Source organism: Seriola dumerili, unplaced genomic scaffold (assembly GCF_002260705.1).
Source record: "Seriola dumerili isolate Sdu_G_001 unplaced genomic scaffold, Sdu_1.0 BDQW01000088.1, whole genome shotgun sequence".
Classification (NCBI taxonomy): Eukaryota; Metazoa; Chordata; class Actinopteri; order Carangiformes; family Carangidae; genus Seriola; species Seriola dumerili.
Genome location: NW_019174343.1, coordinates 3364433 through 3380398, shown reverse-complemented (window position 1 = coordinate 3380398; position 15966 = coordinate 3364433). Strand labels below are relative to the sequence as shown.

At 40.7% G+C, this 15966-nt stretch overlaps 1 protein-coding gene across 1 annotated transcript; it reads right to left on the bottom strand.

The window, feature by feature from the left end:
- Positions 1 to 2560: 2560 nt before the first annotated feature.
- On the bottom strand, positions 2561 to 15325 carry LOC111221679 (protein Wnt-7a). The gene is made up of 4 exons (XM_022745171.1): positions 14795 to 15325; positions 14301 to 14527; positions 11504 to 11775; positions 2561 to 4106 (listed from the first exon to the last, which is right to left on the bottom strand). Exons 1-4 carry the CDS (start codon positions 14863 to 14865, stop codon positions 3627 to 3629), a joined length of 1050 nt encoding a protein of 349 aa, XP_022600892.1. The 5' UTR covers positions 14866 to 15325; the 3' UTR covers positions 2561 to 3626.
- Between the last annotated feature and the right edge of the window lie 641 nt (positions 15326 to 15966).

Genomic DNA, 15966 nt, shown 5'->3' with positions numbered 1-15966 from the left:
CTTATAAATCAATCAGAAATGTGTGCATGGGTTTCTGATTTTTTAATAAGCCATCAGAAAATGTCAGTGAGTCTTCTGCAATTTTAAATGTATTATTAAATCTTTTTAAAGGGTTCTCCCAGTAATGCAACAATTTTGCAGTTGTGAATGTTAATAAATTGTTTATACATGAATTTTAGTGCAGATGCTCTGCAGCTTCTTCCCAGACAACAGATGACTGATCCAGCAGAACCAGTAAATTTCACTCACTTGTTGGAGCTTTCATTCATGTCATGATTTTCTTTAGACTAGCAGAGTTTGTCTTGTCGTCAGTGAGTTGTTTAATGTTCAAATTCCCACTTTTCTGAGACTTCTCATTCATGTCGGATTAAACACTGAAACAAACAAAACAGTTGACAATTGGACAACTCCATTATCTGCTAAAGGAGATCATAATATTAATCAAGACCTGCAAGCAGGTTTTCAAGGTGACGCAAGTTGGACCTGCAGGTCCACCGGTGCAAAGCAAGTCCGAGGAAAACATTTGTCACAATTCTGTGGATGTGCTGAAAAGAGTTCAGGTCTGTAGGACATACAAGTGATTTATTTTGAATTTATGAAANCAACAGGGTCCAAGCCCCCTGAGCCATTCAAGGTGACGCAAGTCGGACCTGCAAGTCCGAGGAAAACATTTCTGTGGATGTGCTGAAAAGAGTTCAGGTCTGTAGTTCAGGTCTGTAGGACATACAAGTGATTTATTTTGAATTTATGAAATTTGAAAGGTGAAATGTGTGAAGGAACGCCCACTTTAATCAATCATTACCAAATTTTAACTGTGGAGTGAGGAATGACTCTTGATCACGCACACCAAATTTGTGGCGCCCGCTAGTGGCCAATTAGCACCAAATTTTGTACAGACCCTCGGAGTCATATGATGAACTACTTTCCTAAGTTTCGGGTTAAAAGTATCATTCTCTCCAAAGATATGCAACACTTCCTGTTTCGCTTGCTAGCTACAGGAAGTTGTTCTTGTTTAACTTCTGCATTTTTTCGAGGAATGCTACTCCTTGCTACTCAAGTTCGAAAAAGTAGGTTTTGCATATATCGCTATTTTCCACCTTTATTTTTACAGCATGGTTCAATGAGAGCAGTTTCACTCTCTTTTGTGTGGACACACTGTGTAGACAGAACAATCAAACTGAATTTCACAAAGCTGAAACCATGTAGACATACTGCAGAGAATAGATGAGGATTGAACAGTAAAAGGATGAGAGCAATGGAAGGATGTGTTCAGACACATTTAAAACCAATCCAGTGTAGTCAAGCCATAACTTATAAACAATATATCATCAAAACACATAAGACATGTGACCATGTAAACCATAGTGGTACCGTGGTACTTCTGACTTTAACATTACAACATATAACATATAACAACATATAACGCAGTAACATGCTGGTTCCAAGGCACTACCATGTTGATATACCATAGGAAGTACTAAAGCAGGTACCTTAGGGGATAGATACCAAACCATATCTGAGCGTACCAGGGTACCAGTGGTGCCAGGAGGTACCATGGTAACAGGGTAATATACCATGACACTTAAGATAGTACTATCGGGCTAACAGGACAATATCTATGATCTTTGAAAGGTAATATTAGTGAACCAGGGGAATCAAGTTTTCAGTCTAATACTGAATAGTAAACAATATCATAATTGTTCTTTTATCATATATGATATGTAAACTCAGTCAGTCTAACATTAAGCCTTTATAAAGGATCCATTATTACAAAGTTACACAGAGCAGTAGGTTTGTTAGTGAAAAGGAGGAATGGATGTAAGATAGACAGTGACACTGTCAATAGATCAGTTGTCCATCTGTGAGCCTGTGTTTCATGTTGACAGAATTATTAGAGATGTGAGTAGAAAGAAGCCAGTGCAGCCTGAGACACCAGATAATGTTGTTGAGTTCTCAGTGACAGAGCCTCGGTGTTACTCTAACCAAGGCTGTTTGGCCAGCTGCCTTTTGAAAAGCGTCACTCTATTGAGGCAAAGTTTAGCCGAGGAATGTTTTGTGCCGATTATTCCGGGAGTTAAGACCTTTTCTATTGCTCAGATTGAAATCCTTCTTGACATCATCCCCGTGCTATTGTAAAGCCCCCCCCCCCTCCCCGGTTTCTTCTCATTTGCTATTTCCACAAAATAAATAGCATCCAAATTTTATCTGGGCTTTGCATGGTTACCATTTTCTTAATGGGCAGTCTGGCCTCTCGATGAGACGAGGAGCATTTTTGGGGGGCACAGTGTGGTTGTTGTAGCAACGTTGCTGAGGAGTGAATGAAGCAGATGTCAGAGTAATCCATCAGCCGGCAGCTCCACACTCCCACTGCTCGCTGAGGAACACACACTGCTGTGACACCTGCAGCGTGACCCTCACTTACACCTACTTCCCTCTGATCTGCCCTCATCATCAACCCAAACATGAAAAATGTTCATTAAAACACAAAATCACCTCGTTCTGTTAATTCTGAGACGACATTTATTAAACAAAAACAAATGAAAATGCAGTGTGGGTCTACATGACAAGTGTCAGGTTCTTGGTGACATGATTTCATCAGTTCAGTCACAAAAAAAAACTAAAAAAAACGATAAGGTACCTTGTGTTTTATATTTCATTGTTAGGGAAGGGCGGGGTAGAAAACCTTAATACTTATTGAAATGTGTCCAGAGAACCAAGTGTCAATAACTTGAATTGGATTCTTTGATCTGAAATTTCATGATGTAAATCAAAACTTTTATTTTATTTCATGTTTCAGTGGTTAAAGAAATGCTAAGGGAAAAAATCTTACACAGAGATCGAAAATAAATAAAACAATATTTATATAAAAATAATCTCTTACAAAATATATTCTATCAACCAACATTGAGGGAAATTTCTGTCTGGAAGCTTTTTGCGTTTGCTCCTGGTGGTGTCAACTTAGCTTAGAAGAGTCAATATGGCTGCTCGCTCACAAACTCCATAACAGACATCAATCCAGACAACTAGCAGCAAACTGGAGGGGGAGGGGGGAAAGAAACAAGCAGAAAACAATACTATCATACTGAGTCCAGAATCAGTAGTTCAATGTTAATCTGTCAGTCGAGTTCAGTTCTGACTGTTTCACGTTTCAGCTCCAGTGTTTAAGTTGTCTTTAAAAAAAAAGAAAAAAATTCTTTTTACTCATAAGTGCACTTGAATAGTTTCTTTTTACTAAAATATCAGGCATCTACACCAACTGATAAACCTTACCAGATTTAGTTGACAGTGAAATGATCAGTAGTTTTCTCACTGAATAAATTATTAGTCTAGAAGAAGAAAAAAAAACTATCACTGTTTGAGGTGAGTCATGCCATCAGAGCAGTGTGGCCTGCAGAGAAGTCAAGCCTGGGGCATGACATGGCATTCGAAACAATAAAAATAAAATGTATGAGCCCATAGGTTGAGTCCAGTGTGATGGCTGATGTGCACTTGCACAACACAAGTTGGAGGAAGCTGCTGTAATGCCAAGACAGCACGTGTGTCAGAAGCCTTCTTCTGAAATATACAACAGGCACGTGCACACACAGTCCAGTCTAGCTGTCTGAATACACGTCCAATAAATATCTCTATTTACAGGTATATACCTCCGTCCTCTCACTGCAGGTGTTGCATTTAACGTAGCAGCACCACAGGAACTTGCAGTTGCACTGCCAAACGCGCGAGTACTGGTGTGTGTTATATCCCCGACCGCAGCACATCAGGTCGCAGCTGTTGGGCTGCTGAGCTGTTTTGTTGCACAGGCGACCCTGCGTTCCCATGCTGCCCGTCAGAGGGTCCGCCTCGCAATAGTTAGGCGATCTCTCGATGTAGACCAACTCTGTGTCCAGGGGCTTACGGTAGGAATGGGGTTTCTTGATCTTCAGGAAAGTGGGGCGCTTGTTGCGGCTGGCTCGCACTGGCTCCACGTGGATGGCCTGGTTGTACTTGTCTTTGAGGATGAATCCCAGCTGACGGAACTTGGGGAGAGTCGTCCAGCAAGTTTTGGTGGTGCAAGATCCTGACACACCGTGACACTTACACTCCAGATGCATGCCCTTCTCCAGAACCTACAATATGGAGGAAAATTTCAGATGAGGCAAAGTTTCAAGCTGGAAGGTGTGAAGACGAAACTACTCAAACCAACTGAAAATACAGTTTTACTTTAAACTTTTTGTTTTTTTAGATTAAACTGCTGTATCTACCACATCTTTATAAGAGCTTTGCCTGATACATGAAGTACACACAGTTTCTTACAATTTGTTTGTTGCTGTCTTTCCATAATGAGCAGGTGAGAAACATCAGTTCAGAGAAATATTCACAGATATTGCATGAATAGTTCAACAGGTTGAGACAAAAGTTTTCTAGCATTCCAAATGAATGTAAGCATTCCTGAGACCTCAGAGCTGCTACAGTATGTCACTCTATGGCTGGTAGCTATGTATGTTCCATTCTTTTACAAGACTGCATGAGCTTCAAAACATGGAAGAACCACACTCAAAAGCATGGAAAAACTCTTACTTCATGGATGATGTGCTGTTCAATAAATTCCTATATTCATACACAAATCATAGACTTTTCATTGGGTTTATTTCAGTCATATTAACAGTATAATTAAAACAAGTTAAAACAAAGGACATCTTGATTTTACACATCGGTTTACGAGTTATAGACAGTACTTCAGGCTTTTGTCGGCAATGGAAAAGGGTTCAGTCAGCATTCACTCCTAGGTTAAATGACTCAGTAGCAGTAGACGTGGGTATTTATCGGCTCCGGCTCCGGTCGGCGTTCATGTAAACACAACACCCGGGTGAAGCCACTTTTCGGTCCTTCAGAGCACAACCCCTGTAGACATCCCTGTCACCTGCCCAGCATGGTGCTGTACCAGAAACTCCGCAGCTACACTGCTCTCCAGGATGAAAGAGTGAACTGCAGCCCCAAGATAAGTTTTAAAAACACGCAGAGGCTTTTTCTGCGTTTGTGCCCAGTGAGAAACTTTTACAGGACTGAATGGGCAACCATCTTTGAACACAGTATCCAGTTCACCTTGAGTTAGGAGAATACTTTTTTATGCATTTACCCAGCAAAAAAGGTGTAATAAAAAATGCTATCAAGCATTATGGGAAATGTCGGATCCGGGGTTATTGAAGCTCGACTCATAGGGACTGAAAGTCAGTATATCCTGGCTTCTGCTGCTTTGGTTTCGGCATTTTATTGTCTCTCACATGTCCCCAACTTTATGAAAGCTGAATATTTAATTGCTGGAGTAAAACTTAAAATATTCTATTTTGTTTTGTCTGATTTTCTATGAAAAATTCCTTCATTTTTTTCAAATATGATAATTGGTTCTAATTGTTTTTCACCCAAATTTTACAAACCCATGCAGTTTAAAGTTGTAGTGTTTCATGCTGCAAACGTACACTTACACATACAGTAAATGACTCCATTAGTGCACAGCCTGAGAAGTGCATTTAATGAATCAAATGCAGTCGAATTACTTTGACTTACATAAATATTGATTTCAAAATGAACAGAAAAATGAAGAAATGCAAATGAGTCTTTCTAACTTATTGTGCAGGTCTGCAAACACCTTCAGCTCATAGATTTGTAGATCTTCTGTCTCCTGCCTCTAAAGAGCAATCTGGTTTTTGTCTCACAGACCTACAATAATTGCTTTACTATGGACAAGAACTATGGAAAAGTGTGACCACAGAATTTTTCTTCATATATACTGAGAATAAAATGAAACTGTAGGCCTATAAGGTGATGAATTCAGACATAAGCAGGTTTAATTCATGAGTTCTTGTGGTGACTGAAGAGACGGTTTGTTCTGTCACCACGTTGAGACATTTATAGTGAGTAGACTGGCAACAGTGAAAGGCCTTTTTAGGGTTAGAGTGGAACTGTTTGGTGTGTTTGGCAAAGCAGCCGGGGCATTCTCTGTGCGCCTCGGGCGGAATGACATCAGCTTACCCTCCTCCATCCTCACCCTCGCTGGCATTAAAGAAGCCTCACCCTGCTTTTTAATTATTCCACTCTGATATGGCCTCAGACTTTCTGGAGTCTCGTGGGGTAATTGTCAAAAGCCTTGGATGCACACAGCTTAGTGTGGTCATGCTCCCGAGATCTGACAAACATATAATTCATGGAGTTCAGTGAAGTGAGATGCCAACGAAGCTGCCATTGTTTGTCTAACAGAGACCCTGTAAGCCTCCCATGGCACCTTTTACACTATTGTTGATTCTTCTCAAGAAATTTGAAGGTTGACACTCAAAACACACTCTGACATCATCTCCAATTAAACATGAAAGCCTCACTACAATAATTACAGAGGTATCAATTTAGTAAGTGTATATTAAGAGATTGTATCACATTCTGACTGGTGCCTGACCTCAGATGTGAAACCTTCCACCACCAAAGCCTAGTCAGATGAAACAATTCCTCTTTGTCCCTGAATGGGACCACAACCTGTCACTGTGATACTGACATGAACTCTTTCTAAGCAAACTCACTTCTCAGCAGTACAGCCCTCTAAATACAAAGTTTCATGTTTATTCCTCTGATAGAAAGTAGTGCACATTAAAGGTCCCATATATTATAAAGGTAGGTGTCCATGTGTTGTTTGATTATAAAGCAGGTCTAGGTTCTATATTAATACTCTGAAAGTATCAAAGTCCCAGTCCACAGAGAAATGCACACAACCTGTATTCAGAAACTGAGCCTTAAAACCAGCTGTCAAGACTTCTGTAACTTTGTGATGTCACAACAAAGCAGTTACCGCTCTCAGCCATGCCCCAGGCCCCGCCCACCTGGACCCACCATCCAACCTTGCAGGATTTGGTTTCTCTGAGTGTAATACCTGAAATCTGCTATATTTTCATTTAATCACCCAGAAAACAGTCAACCAATCAGAAGAGAGACTCAGAGCCTCCTCTCTTCTGATTGGCTCACCGACCTGTTGTTACTAGAGCTCCAGAGAGAAGCCTGAGAGAGGAGATGTAAAACTACATTGAGATGGTTTTCGGTTCTTAAAACCACAAATATATCTTCTTATGGATCAACACTTCAAATAAGATTTGTCAGCCGGATTATCCAAAAAGTACTCTACTGATTTGCACTGAACTTGGTGGAGGGATGGGGCATGGGTCAGGGAGGAACCCAATAAATTTTGGGGCAGATCCGGACCATTTACTATGAATTTGAATTTTTCTCTCTGAAGTCTGGTGTATCTTGTTTAACATTGGCCTTAGTGGAGGTCTGCACTCTCATAGTGGCCCTCTAGTTTAGTACTGATTTATCTCATAAAATGCCAGAACACAATTAAAATGCCAGTTACAATTTTCTAGATGCTAATGCCATAAATTAGCTTGTTTTGTCAGACCAGCAGTCCATGCTTGCAGCTCTAAGGGGCTATAGTCAGGCTTGGTAACATGCCCTTAATGACAAATGCTAACATGCTGATGTTTAGTAGGTATAATGTTTACAGTGTTCATTATCGCAGGTTAGCATATAGCATGTGAGCATGCTAATATTTGCTTCGGTAAAATTTTGACCTGATGATGGCATTAGATGAAAATCAACAAAATAATTAAAATTCATGCTGAGCAGGGCATGATATTTCAATAGTTTCAAATGGCGGTGAGGAAAAGTCAGCAAATAACCAGTGTCAGTAGGATTCATCCTCTGGAGACAAGGTGTTGATTCATAAAGTTAAATCGGCACTTCTCTAAACCCGTTCCAACAAAAACTGAACAACATAACCTTCATGAAGGTAGGATTCATTGCAGGACTGTTGTACTAGGCTGCACTAGGTTTAACTATGTGTACCTAATAAACCGGCAACTGAGTAAACTGCAGACATGTTTATATTAACCTCTAAAATAGGCTCTTTTACAGACCCTAAATTGCTCCACACTGAGCGATCAGGGATTTGTGGCGCCATGTTTTCAACAGTGAAAATGTCATTTCAAACATCTCAAGACTCCAAAACAAACAAAGAGGAAGAAACAACTGTTAAATGAAGCGTAGCTCAATCAAGAAGATCTTCATGTTTACTCTATTACAATTACTCTGTCTCTCTCTCTTCCCTTTCCTGCTTCCAACTCAATCAGCTGACTGGTGGCGGTCACTCTTCCAGTTAAACCAATCACATTTTGTCTGCGAGCCAATCATCTCGCTGCTGTCAAAATTTAAACCTCGTTCCTGTCCAGGGAGTTCTGAGACATCACATTCAACTCTGTCGAAACAAAAGCATCACTCCAAGTCGAAAACCCATCTGTGATATGACTAAGTCCTTTACCTCTGCCTGAAACATCACAGAACAACAGTTGCTCTCCCTTCTTGGCCATCGTTACTTTACTGTGCATGTGATTTCCCAGAGGCACTCCTTCTCCCGACCTGCACTTTTGTTCTCATCTGCTCGATCACTGGAATGACATAACTAAGAAAAACTGGTGCATTCCACTGACTTGATCAAGCACCATCCGTGGGTTTTGGGATTTTTTTTATCTTATCTGCTGTTGCCTGGTAAGAAAAGGTAAGAAACAATATTTTCTTTGGTGGGAATGTTTCTCTGCAGCTCATGGAATAACTACCCCTTTAAATGATGATGTGGCGTCTAATTGCCACAGACTTCTAACATTTGTTCATCTTTTCTATTGTGCAACTAAATAAAATGAATTCATTTAATTACCCCTTAAGAACCTCTTCATGACTGATATCAGTCTTTTAGTAAAAGTTCAGTCAGGAGGACTTCCTTCATTCTCTCTCTGCTTACTCTCTCTCTCCCTCTTTCTCTTTCCTTTCATCTCAGTCAGCTTCACTTCAACCAATCAGATTTCACCTTGGCTTCTGTGAGCCAATCTTCTTGTCGCTGCCAAATTTAAAACAGTTCCTTTCTCTGCTGTTCCCACCTCCACCCAGTTCACCTCCACTTTTCATCCACACCTTCAGTTTGCTCTTCACCACTGGAGGATTTCCTTTGGCAGATCATGGAATGACCAAACCTCTAAATGATTATATCTCGATTGGGTTTTTCATTGCCAGAGACACCTCACATATTTCTTCATCTTTTCTATTGTGCGAACTAAATCAAATGAATTGAATTAATTACTCTGTGTCTCCCTCTGTTATCCTCTCCTGACTGTGTAGACATTTACCTCAGGCTGATCCCTCATATGTCTGCTGTGGCTTTTCCACTAGATTTCTTGTGGTGCCACTTTGTGGCTGATCCTGCACTTTCTATTGATCGGTCATTTGCTTCCTGAGAGTCCAGCTAATGTACTCTCATATGGTCACGGACCTGGGTTCGCTTCACTGTGCATCTTATCAGACACTGTTACCTCTTGACTCTACATTATTTACTTTCTCTCAATTAGTGTAGGCTCCTGCATCGACCACACTTTGTCCTCAGTGGCTTCTAATGTCCCTCTCCCTGTAACTGGCCCTGGTTATTACCTACTGTATGTCAGTGTAAGATTGTGAGAAATGGCTGCAACCGAAACTAGATCCAACTCATCAGCTAATCAAAAAATACCACGTGAAACCTCCACATTTATACCTTTTATATTATAAATGCCTGAGAATTACAAGACAACATAGCTTAACCTGCATTTAACTAGAATGCCATCATGTAAAGCTGAGCGGCATCATATATCAGAGTTATTTTAATAATGACAAATATAACAATAATCATGTTTTATACATTGGTGCGTATACTTCTTTATCTCTGTTGTTTGACCTGTTTAATGACAGACACTGCATAGATTTACTGTGTTTACTCTACAGTTTAAAACCCCCTCTGATGAAAATCAACTGTTTAACCTTGTTAACATCCATATTATGTTTTTATATAATACAGATGAGTGAAATAATCATCAACACCATGACTGAGTGTTTCCACCTTGAACTGCAGTGAACCAATTACAGTCTCATGACAACAGATTGAGACAGCCAGGGTTTCATACGTCACAAACCTAAGGAACCAATCCTGTCAGCTGGTGGGGACGGGGGGCGGTGCTAAATAAACCTGAAACCTTGTCAGCACAGAGAGAGAGTTAGCACTAGCACAACCACTAACAGTGTGTCAGCCACTGCCAGTTACAAGCTAACAAACAACATAAACAAATAAAAGATGCTAACTGCGCTAACTGTATGGCCTGATCCCGATTTCTCAATCAGCAAGTAAGAGTAGATGTTCTAGCCCCAGCTTTTGATTTCTTTTAAAAGTTCTTACAAGTCACCAGTTCAACAACAGCCACGTGAAAGTGTTACCCAGGCTACTGTACATGTGTCAATCCTGTGTCAGACTTGGTTTTAATGTGGCTTTTCGTTCTATATCTGTGGTTCATTCTGAACCACCAGTAATGTGATTTAAAACTTGTTTTGTACTTTCATTTACTTTCCATGGCTTCAGGGCTTGAAGTCAAAAAACACATCAGTCAGCCGGTGGATATAGTTTCATCTTAAAAAAAAGGCTCAGTAAGTTTTTTTTATCAAATGTTACTCATAGTGCATTGTTTGGAGATTAGTTTCAGCAGCGGATTAATTTTCTGTGTATGGGACTAGGTCAAAATGAACTACAATATATGTGTTCATGTCATTGATGTGCTTTGAATAGACAACAATGGAGCTCTGTGGCACAGAAGAATAAGATATATCAGGCTACTTGTTAGTAGGACACATTCATTGTTGGTTTTGGGAGAGAACATATTGAATATTGCCGGTCTTTGCCAGCCTCATCGGTCCGTTTACTTGGTGGCCAAGGAATTTTCATTTTGAAATGAGAAAACCAAAATCAGGAAACAGCTGATATCACCACAAGACATTCCATTTGTTCTGCACTCTTCACTAAAACTCACACATTCCTGCAAAGACATTTTGTTAACGTCCAAATAATGGCTCAAAATCACTGTAACTAATGCTCCTGACATCCAGGTATGTGACAAGCAGCGTACTATTTACAACTTCTGGGTCACACCAGAAAAATCAACACAAAATTGATGAATATGATTTCCACACAGGTATTTCAATTCACAATATCCATTTATAATCACATCGAGAAAAAACAGATAACGCATCGTTTTATCGTTTCCCCTTTTTTTTAATTATCAACAGAAAAAACTGGAAACAGGTCATTGTCTGTTCTTTGTTTCCCTTTTTCTAAATAGTGATAGGGAAACAGCTAGTTTCCCGATTTCGGTTTTCTCATATCAAAACAAAAATTTGTTGGCCACCAAGTACACATCCTTTAAAAGCTGTCTTCACTGATGTTACAATGACAAAGTGATACCGCAACACTGAAGTGTTAACAGGTCAAATGTTAAAATTCACCTTCACACTCCCAGCCTAGACTTTATTACCCAGTGCTTTGGTCTTTGTGACCTTGAGCATCTGTTGCAAATAACTTATTACTGGGTGATTATGACGTGAGGTGGATGAGATAAAATAAAAGCAAAAACAAATGTACCTTGCGTCCCACTTCGTTGTTGTGTAAATTCATGAGCGTCCTGGCATTCTGCTTAATTTCCCGCGCGTCCACAAACACCTTGGAGAAACCCAGGCCATAGTGGACGTCTGCAGAGCAGCCGCCCCACTTCCAGCCTTCCTCCTGGTTGTAGAAACCCTGTTTCTCCTTGTCACAGCCGCAGCCACTCAGACTACCCTGGGTGCAGGCTGCAGTGACTGCATGGGCGACCCCGGCAGCGATAATAGCGTAGGTGAACGCGGCCTCCTTGCTGCCTGCGATAAAGAGGAAAGACGTTTTTAATCACAATTGCCAACAACAGGATTCACTATTTCAGACACTGTCAAGCCTCCTTACATACCTGGCATAGCTGCCTCAAACCAAATCATAAAATACATGAGCCGAGCCAAGTCTCGTTCATTAATCATCCTCTCTTTAAACGGATAAACTTCAGAGGTAGTTCTGAATCTTGCAGAAAATATAAAGAAGAAGACTGGAAGAGGAGTGAAGCCCTAATGAAGGAAACTATTGTATTTATGAGTTGTAATCAAAGAACCTTCAGCCTTGTGACGTGTCTGTAAATGGAGTATAATCTAACAACTTCAACCAATCGACATTCAGTCTATTGATTACATATGATTGGTAAAGCTATATATTTGAGACCATTGAGTGGGATTTAATGTCCAGGCATCATTTTGGCCCCTGTCCCAGCTGCCATCACACTAGGATCCACCCTGTGGAGGTGAATCTGAGAGGCATGCAGAGCCTCCCTACCTAGATGGATATCCACTCCATAAATCAGAGTGCTTCAAGTCAACGGCGTTTTTTAATTATAGAGATAATTCCTGTTGGAGCACATGTGGAAACCGTCCAAAAATGACCATAAGTTGCAAAAAATGCTCCAATAAAGTCATCATCTTTAACCATTAAACCGCCATAGAAGTTTTTTTTAGACATTTAAGGTCGTAGTTCTTTGAACACTGAAATTTATGGGCAAGTGTTGAGATTTGTCGGAACAATGTGATGAGAGTCTCTGAAAGACATCCTAGCATTCCATTTGTAAAGCAGATATGTTAACTGTTACATAATTTGCAATAAACACTCTGTGATCTACTCCTTCAGTCAGTATAGAAGCAGCCAGTACGGGGGAGGATGTGGAGGATAATAGATCTTTATGGCATAATACAACAACAACTACAATCCTAAATGTAAGTGTGCTGTCAGTTATCAGTGGTCAAGTCTGCTGGAACAAAACAATATATTCAGACAGGCTCTATGCAGGGCAGCTGGAACTGAGCAGCGATCCAGCCGAGCCGCTGTCTCCTGAAAATCAGCCTGATTCTCATCTTGTAGTAGTAAATTGTGTATTCGCAACCGTCTCCTCTCACGGAGTTTTGTTTGAATCTGCTGATATGCATAAAACGTGTAGTTGCCTCCCTGAAGCAGCAGCCTCAAATCGTTCTACATAAAACATCAGCCTGCCAAAGCTGCAGAACCTGGAGGTAAGTTTGTAAACCTAGAAGAAAGTGCTTGTCTGAACTTGAAACTTTTGGGGGGAAAGTATTTTATGAACATACATGAAGGTCGTTTAGCTGAGACGAGATAAAGAGCATGTCGGTCCACATGTTACAGGCTGTGAAACAGCAACAGGGTGATAAGGAAATGCATTCAGTTATAGATATGATAAAACACGCTGAAATTATTAGACAAAAGATTCTAATGTATAATCTTAACCATCACAATCAGAGAGGTCACCTGATGACTCTATCACATCAAACTATTCATCCTGCATGTGTGAATCTGTTCTGCACTCAACATCCGTCACGGCTAATACCACGACCATTTCATGTAACACAACATAATATCAATGCACAATGTACAAAGCAGCAATCGGCATATATGAAAGGCTTAAACATGAGGTGAGCTATATAATCCTTAATGACACTTAAGAGTGAAATATGACCCTCAAGCTCTGCATCTCTGTCTATGAGATGACAGGGTGAACTGAGACAGTGGAATACCATGTGTGTTAAATATGATTCTCAACTTGTTTCCACTATCCTGTCTCTGGAGCAAGCATCGCCTCCAGCCTTATTCCACATACAGGATAAGATCTGTGGCTTCTTTTCCCACCAAGAGTCTGAGCTTCTGTCAGTGTCAGAGGTCGACCACCTCGGAGGAAATGTCTTCTTGGACTATTTCTGGACACTTTACAGCAACTTCCAATGTTTGCTGTTCAGCTTTTTCATGCACTTTTTAGACTTTGATTGAGATGCATCAAACAGTAAGAAACAGATATAACAATGAATAAATAAAAAATCAGTTGTGCAGTTTTGCACAATTATTGCTGGTTTTATGGTCTATACTGTGCAGCAATTTAGAGAAGAAACTGCTTCTCTCACTATACATTTTATTAGTAAAAACAAATATTGTAACTATACAGAGCTATAGACACACTGACATGTTTCAACAGTGTCTCTTACGGCGCTTTGGTACAAAGACTCAAAGATAAAGTGGAGCTCTTAGTACTAAGGCTTAAAGATTCACCTTCAAAACAACAAAACCAGTGATTCTCTAATAACAAACGTTGTTAATGTAAATGCTTAGAACCCTTTAGGAATACTAGTCTGCATACAATGAGATAAAACAACTTATAACAGAGGACCGATCACAGAACCCCATAGCACAATGTAGGGAAATAACATGAATTCAAAAATGCTTGTTGCACAAATAACAATACATGTGCAGATTTTTCCCCCTCGCGCACATCTTGTTCAGATCAAATCAAAGTGCAACGTACCCACTTTGAGCTCTTTCCCGAACACGGTCCTCTCTCCCAGGGCCGAGCAGTTCCAGCGTCCGTGTCTGAACTGGAACTGACATTCATTGATGCCCATCTGAACTCCTTCTCCGATCACTATGATGGCGTCGGGTCGGCTCTGACAGATCGTCCTCTGACGGGGGGCCAAGCCGGGGATCTTATTACAGATGATGCTCGCTCCCAGCGCAACCACCGATGACAGACCCCTGCGGTGAAGGCGGAAAGGTTAAAATATGGCATTTTTTTTTTCTAATGTTGGTCCTTCAGGTGTTTTTAATACAGACCATTAGGTGAGGAAATAAACAATGCTCTGACCTATCTACATGCATCTGGTGTGTTTACATTCCTGCAGCTTTTCCTTTAATGGAAAACTGTTTTAAATTCTGTATGTTTTTCTCCTGCGAGCCTCTCAACCTCTTACAGCACCTGTGTGTAAATGCAAAGACAACCTGTGGAACATCCCGGTAACTCACCCGATTTTCACATACACTATTCCAAGGCACAGGAAAAAATGTAAAATCCAGCGCCGAGTCTTCCTACTCATGGTGCTGAGCCCGGCCGGTGGATCAATGCTCTGTAACCTGCTTTATTTCTCTATCGAGTCCGGCGGGACCTCCAGGTGTTCCGATCGCGCGACAGACGTGGATAAAGCTCCTCGGGACAAACCAGCGTTTGTGGAAGTGAACTCGTCCTGATTTCATTTGGTAGGTGTCCGGCGGTGTGAGCCCGTACGTGGTGGAGCATTGGGGCTGGTGTTTTCAGGTAAGCAGACTCGGCTCCTTGGTTGATCAGGCCAGAGTGTGTGTCTTTTACCTTTTTCTATCAGGGCGTGTTCTGCGGAGGATCTGCCTCTGAGCCGCTCACAGTCTCAGCCTGCAGGTACACGCTCAGATCATCTGTCCCTCTGTCTCTGAGCTGCAGACCTTCAAACCGCCAGGTCCTGTCAGCTCACACAGACCGAGTCCTCTCCGGGACACTGGATCATCCGCGCACTTAACGAGTCCATCCCGCCACTGAACAGTAGCACTCTGACAGACAAGCAGCCAGCCGCACTTTTTATTAATGTTCCAACAATAAACGCCCCTCCCACTGATTCTCTGTTAACTTGGCACGTTTTTGACCCCTACCCCCCCCCCCTCCCCCCCTCTCCATCAGATCACATTTCATCTGATGCGATTTGCACCTCAATCTCAAACCAATGAACTAACAACACCATCGCTCGACATCGACAACACGTGTAATTTCTGTAATAATGAACCAGAATCCCTGATACATTTATTCTACCAATGTACACATTCAGTTACCTTGTAGGCTCAGCTGACTAACCATATGCTATAATCTGTGAGAGTAAAAATTATTTCAGTATCGAATATAAAAATGTCATTACATATTATGAACATAATAATTACGACATTGAATACATTGTTAATTTGATGATCCTTTATAGTAAATTTCATAAATATAGAGTAACAAAAGTCAGTTATTGCATTTTAGAGAATATATTAAGACTCTTGACCTTATTAGTACTAAATAAAGTAATAAGATGTCCAACTGTATAATGAACTCCTTAGAGACGAATAACATGGTATCTATCTATCTATCTATCTATCTATCTATCTATCTATCTATCTATCTATCTATCTAT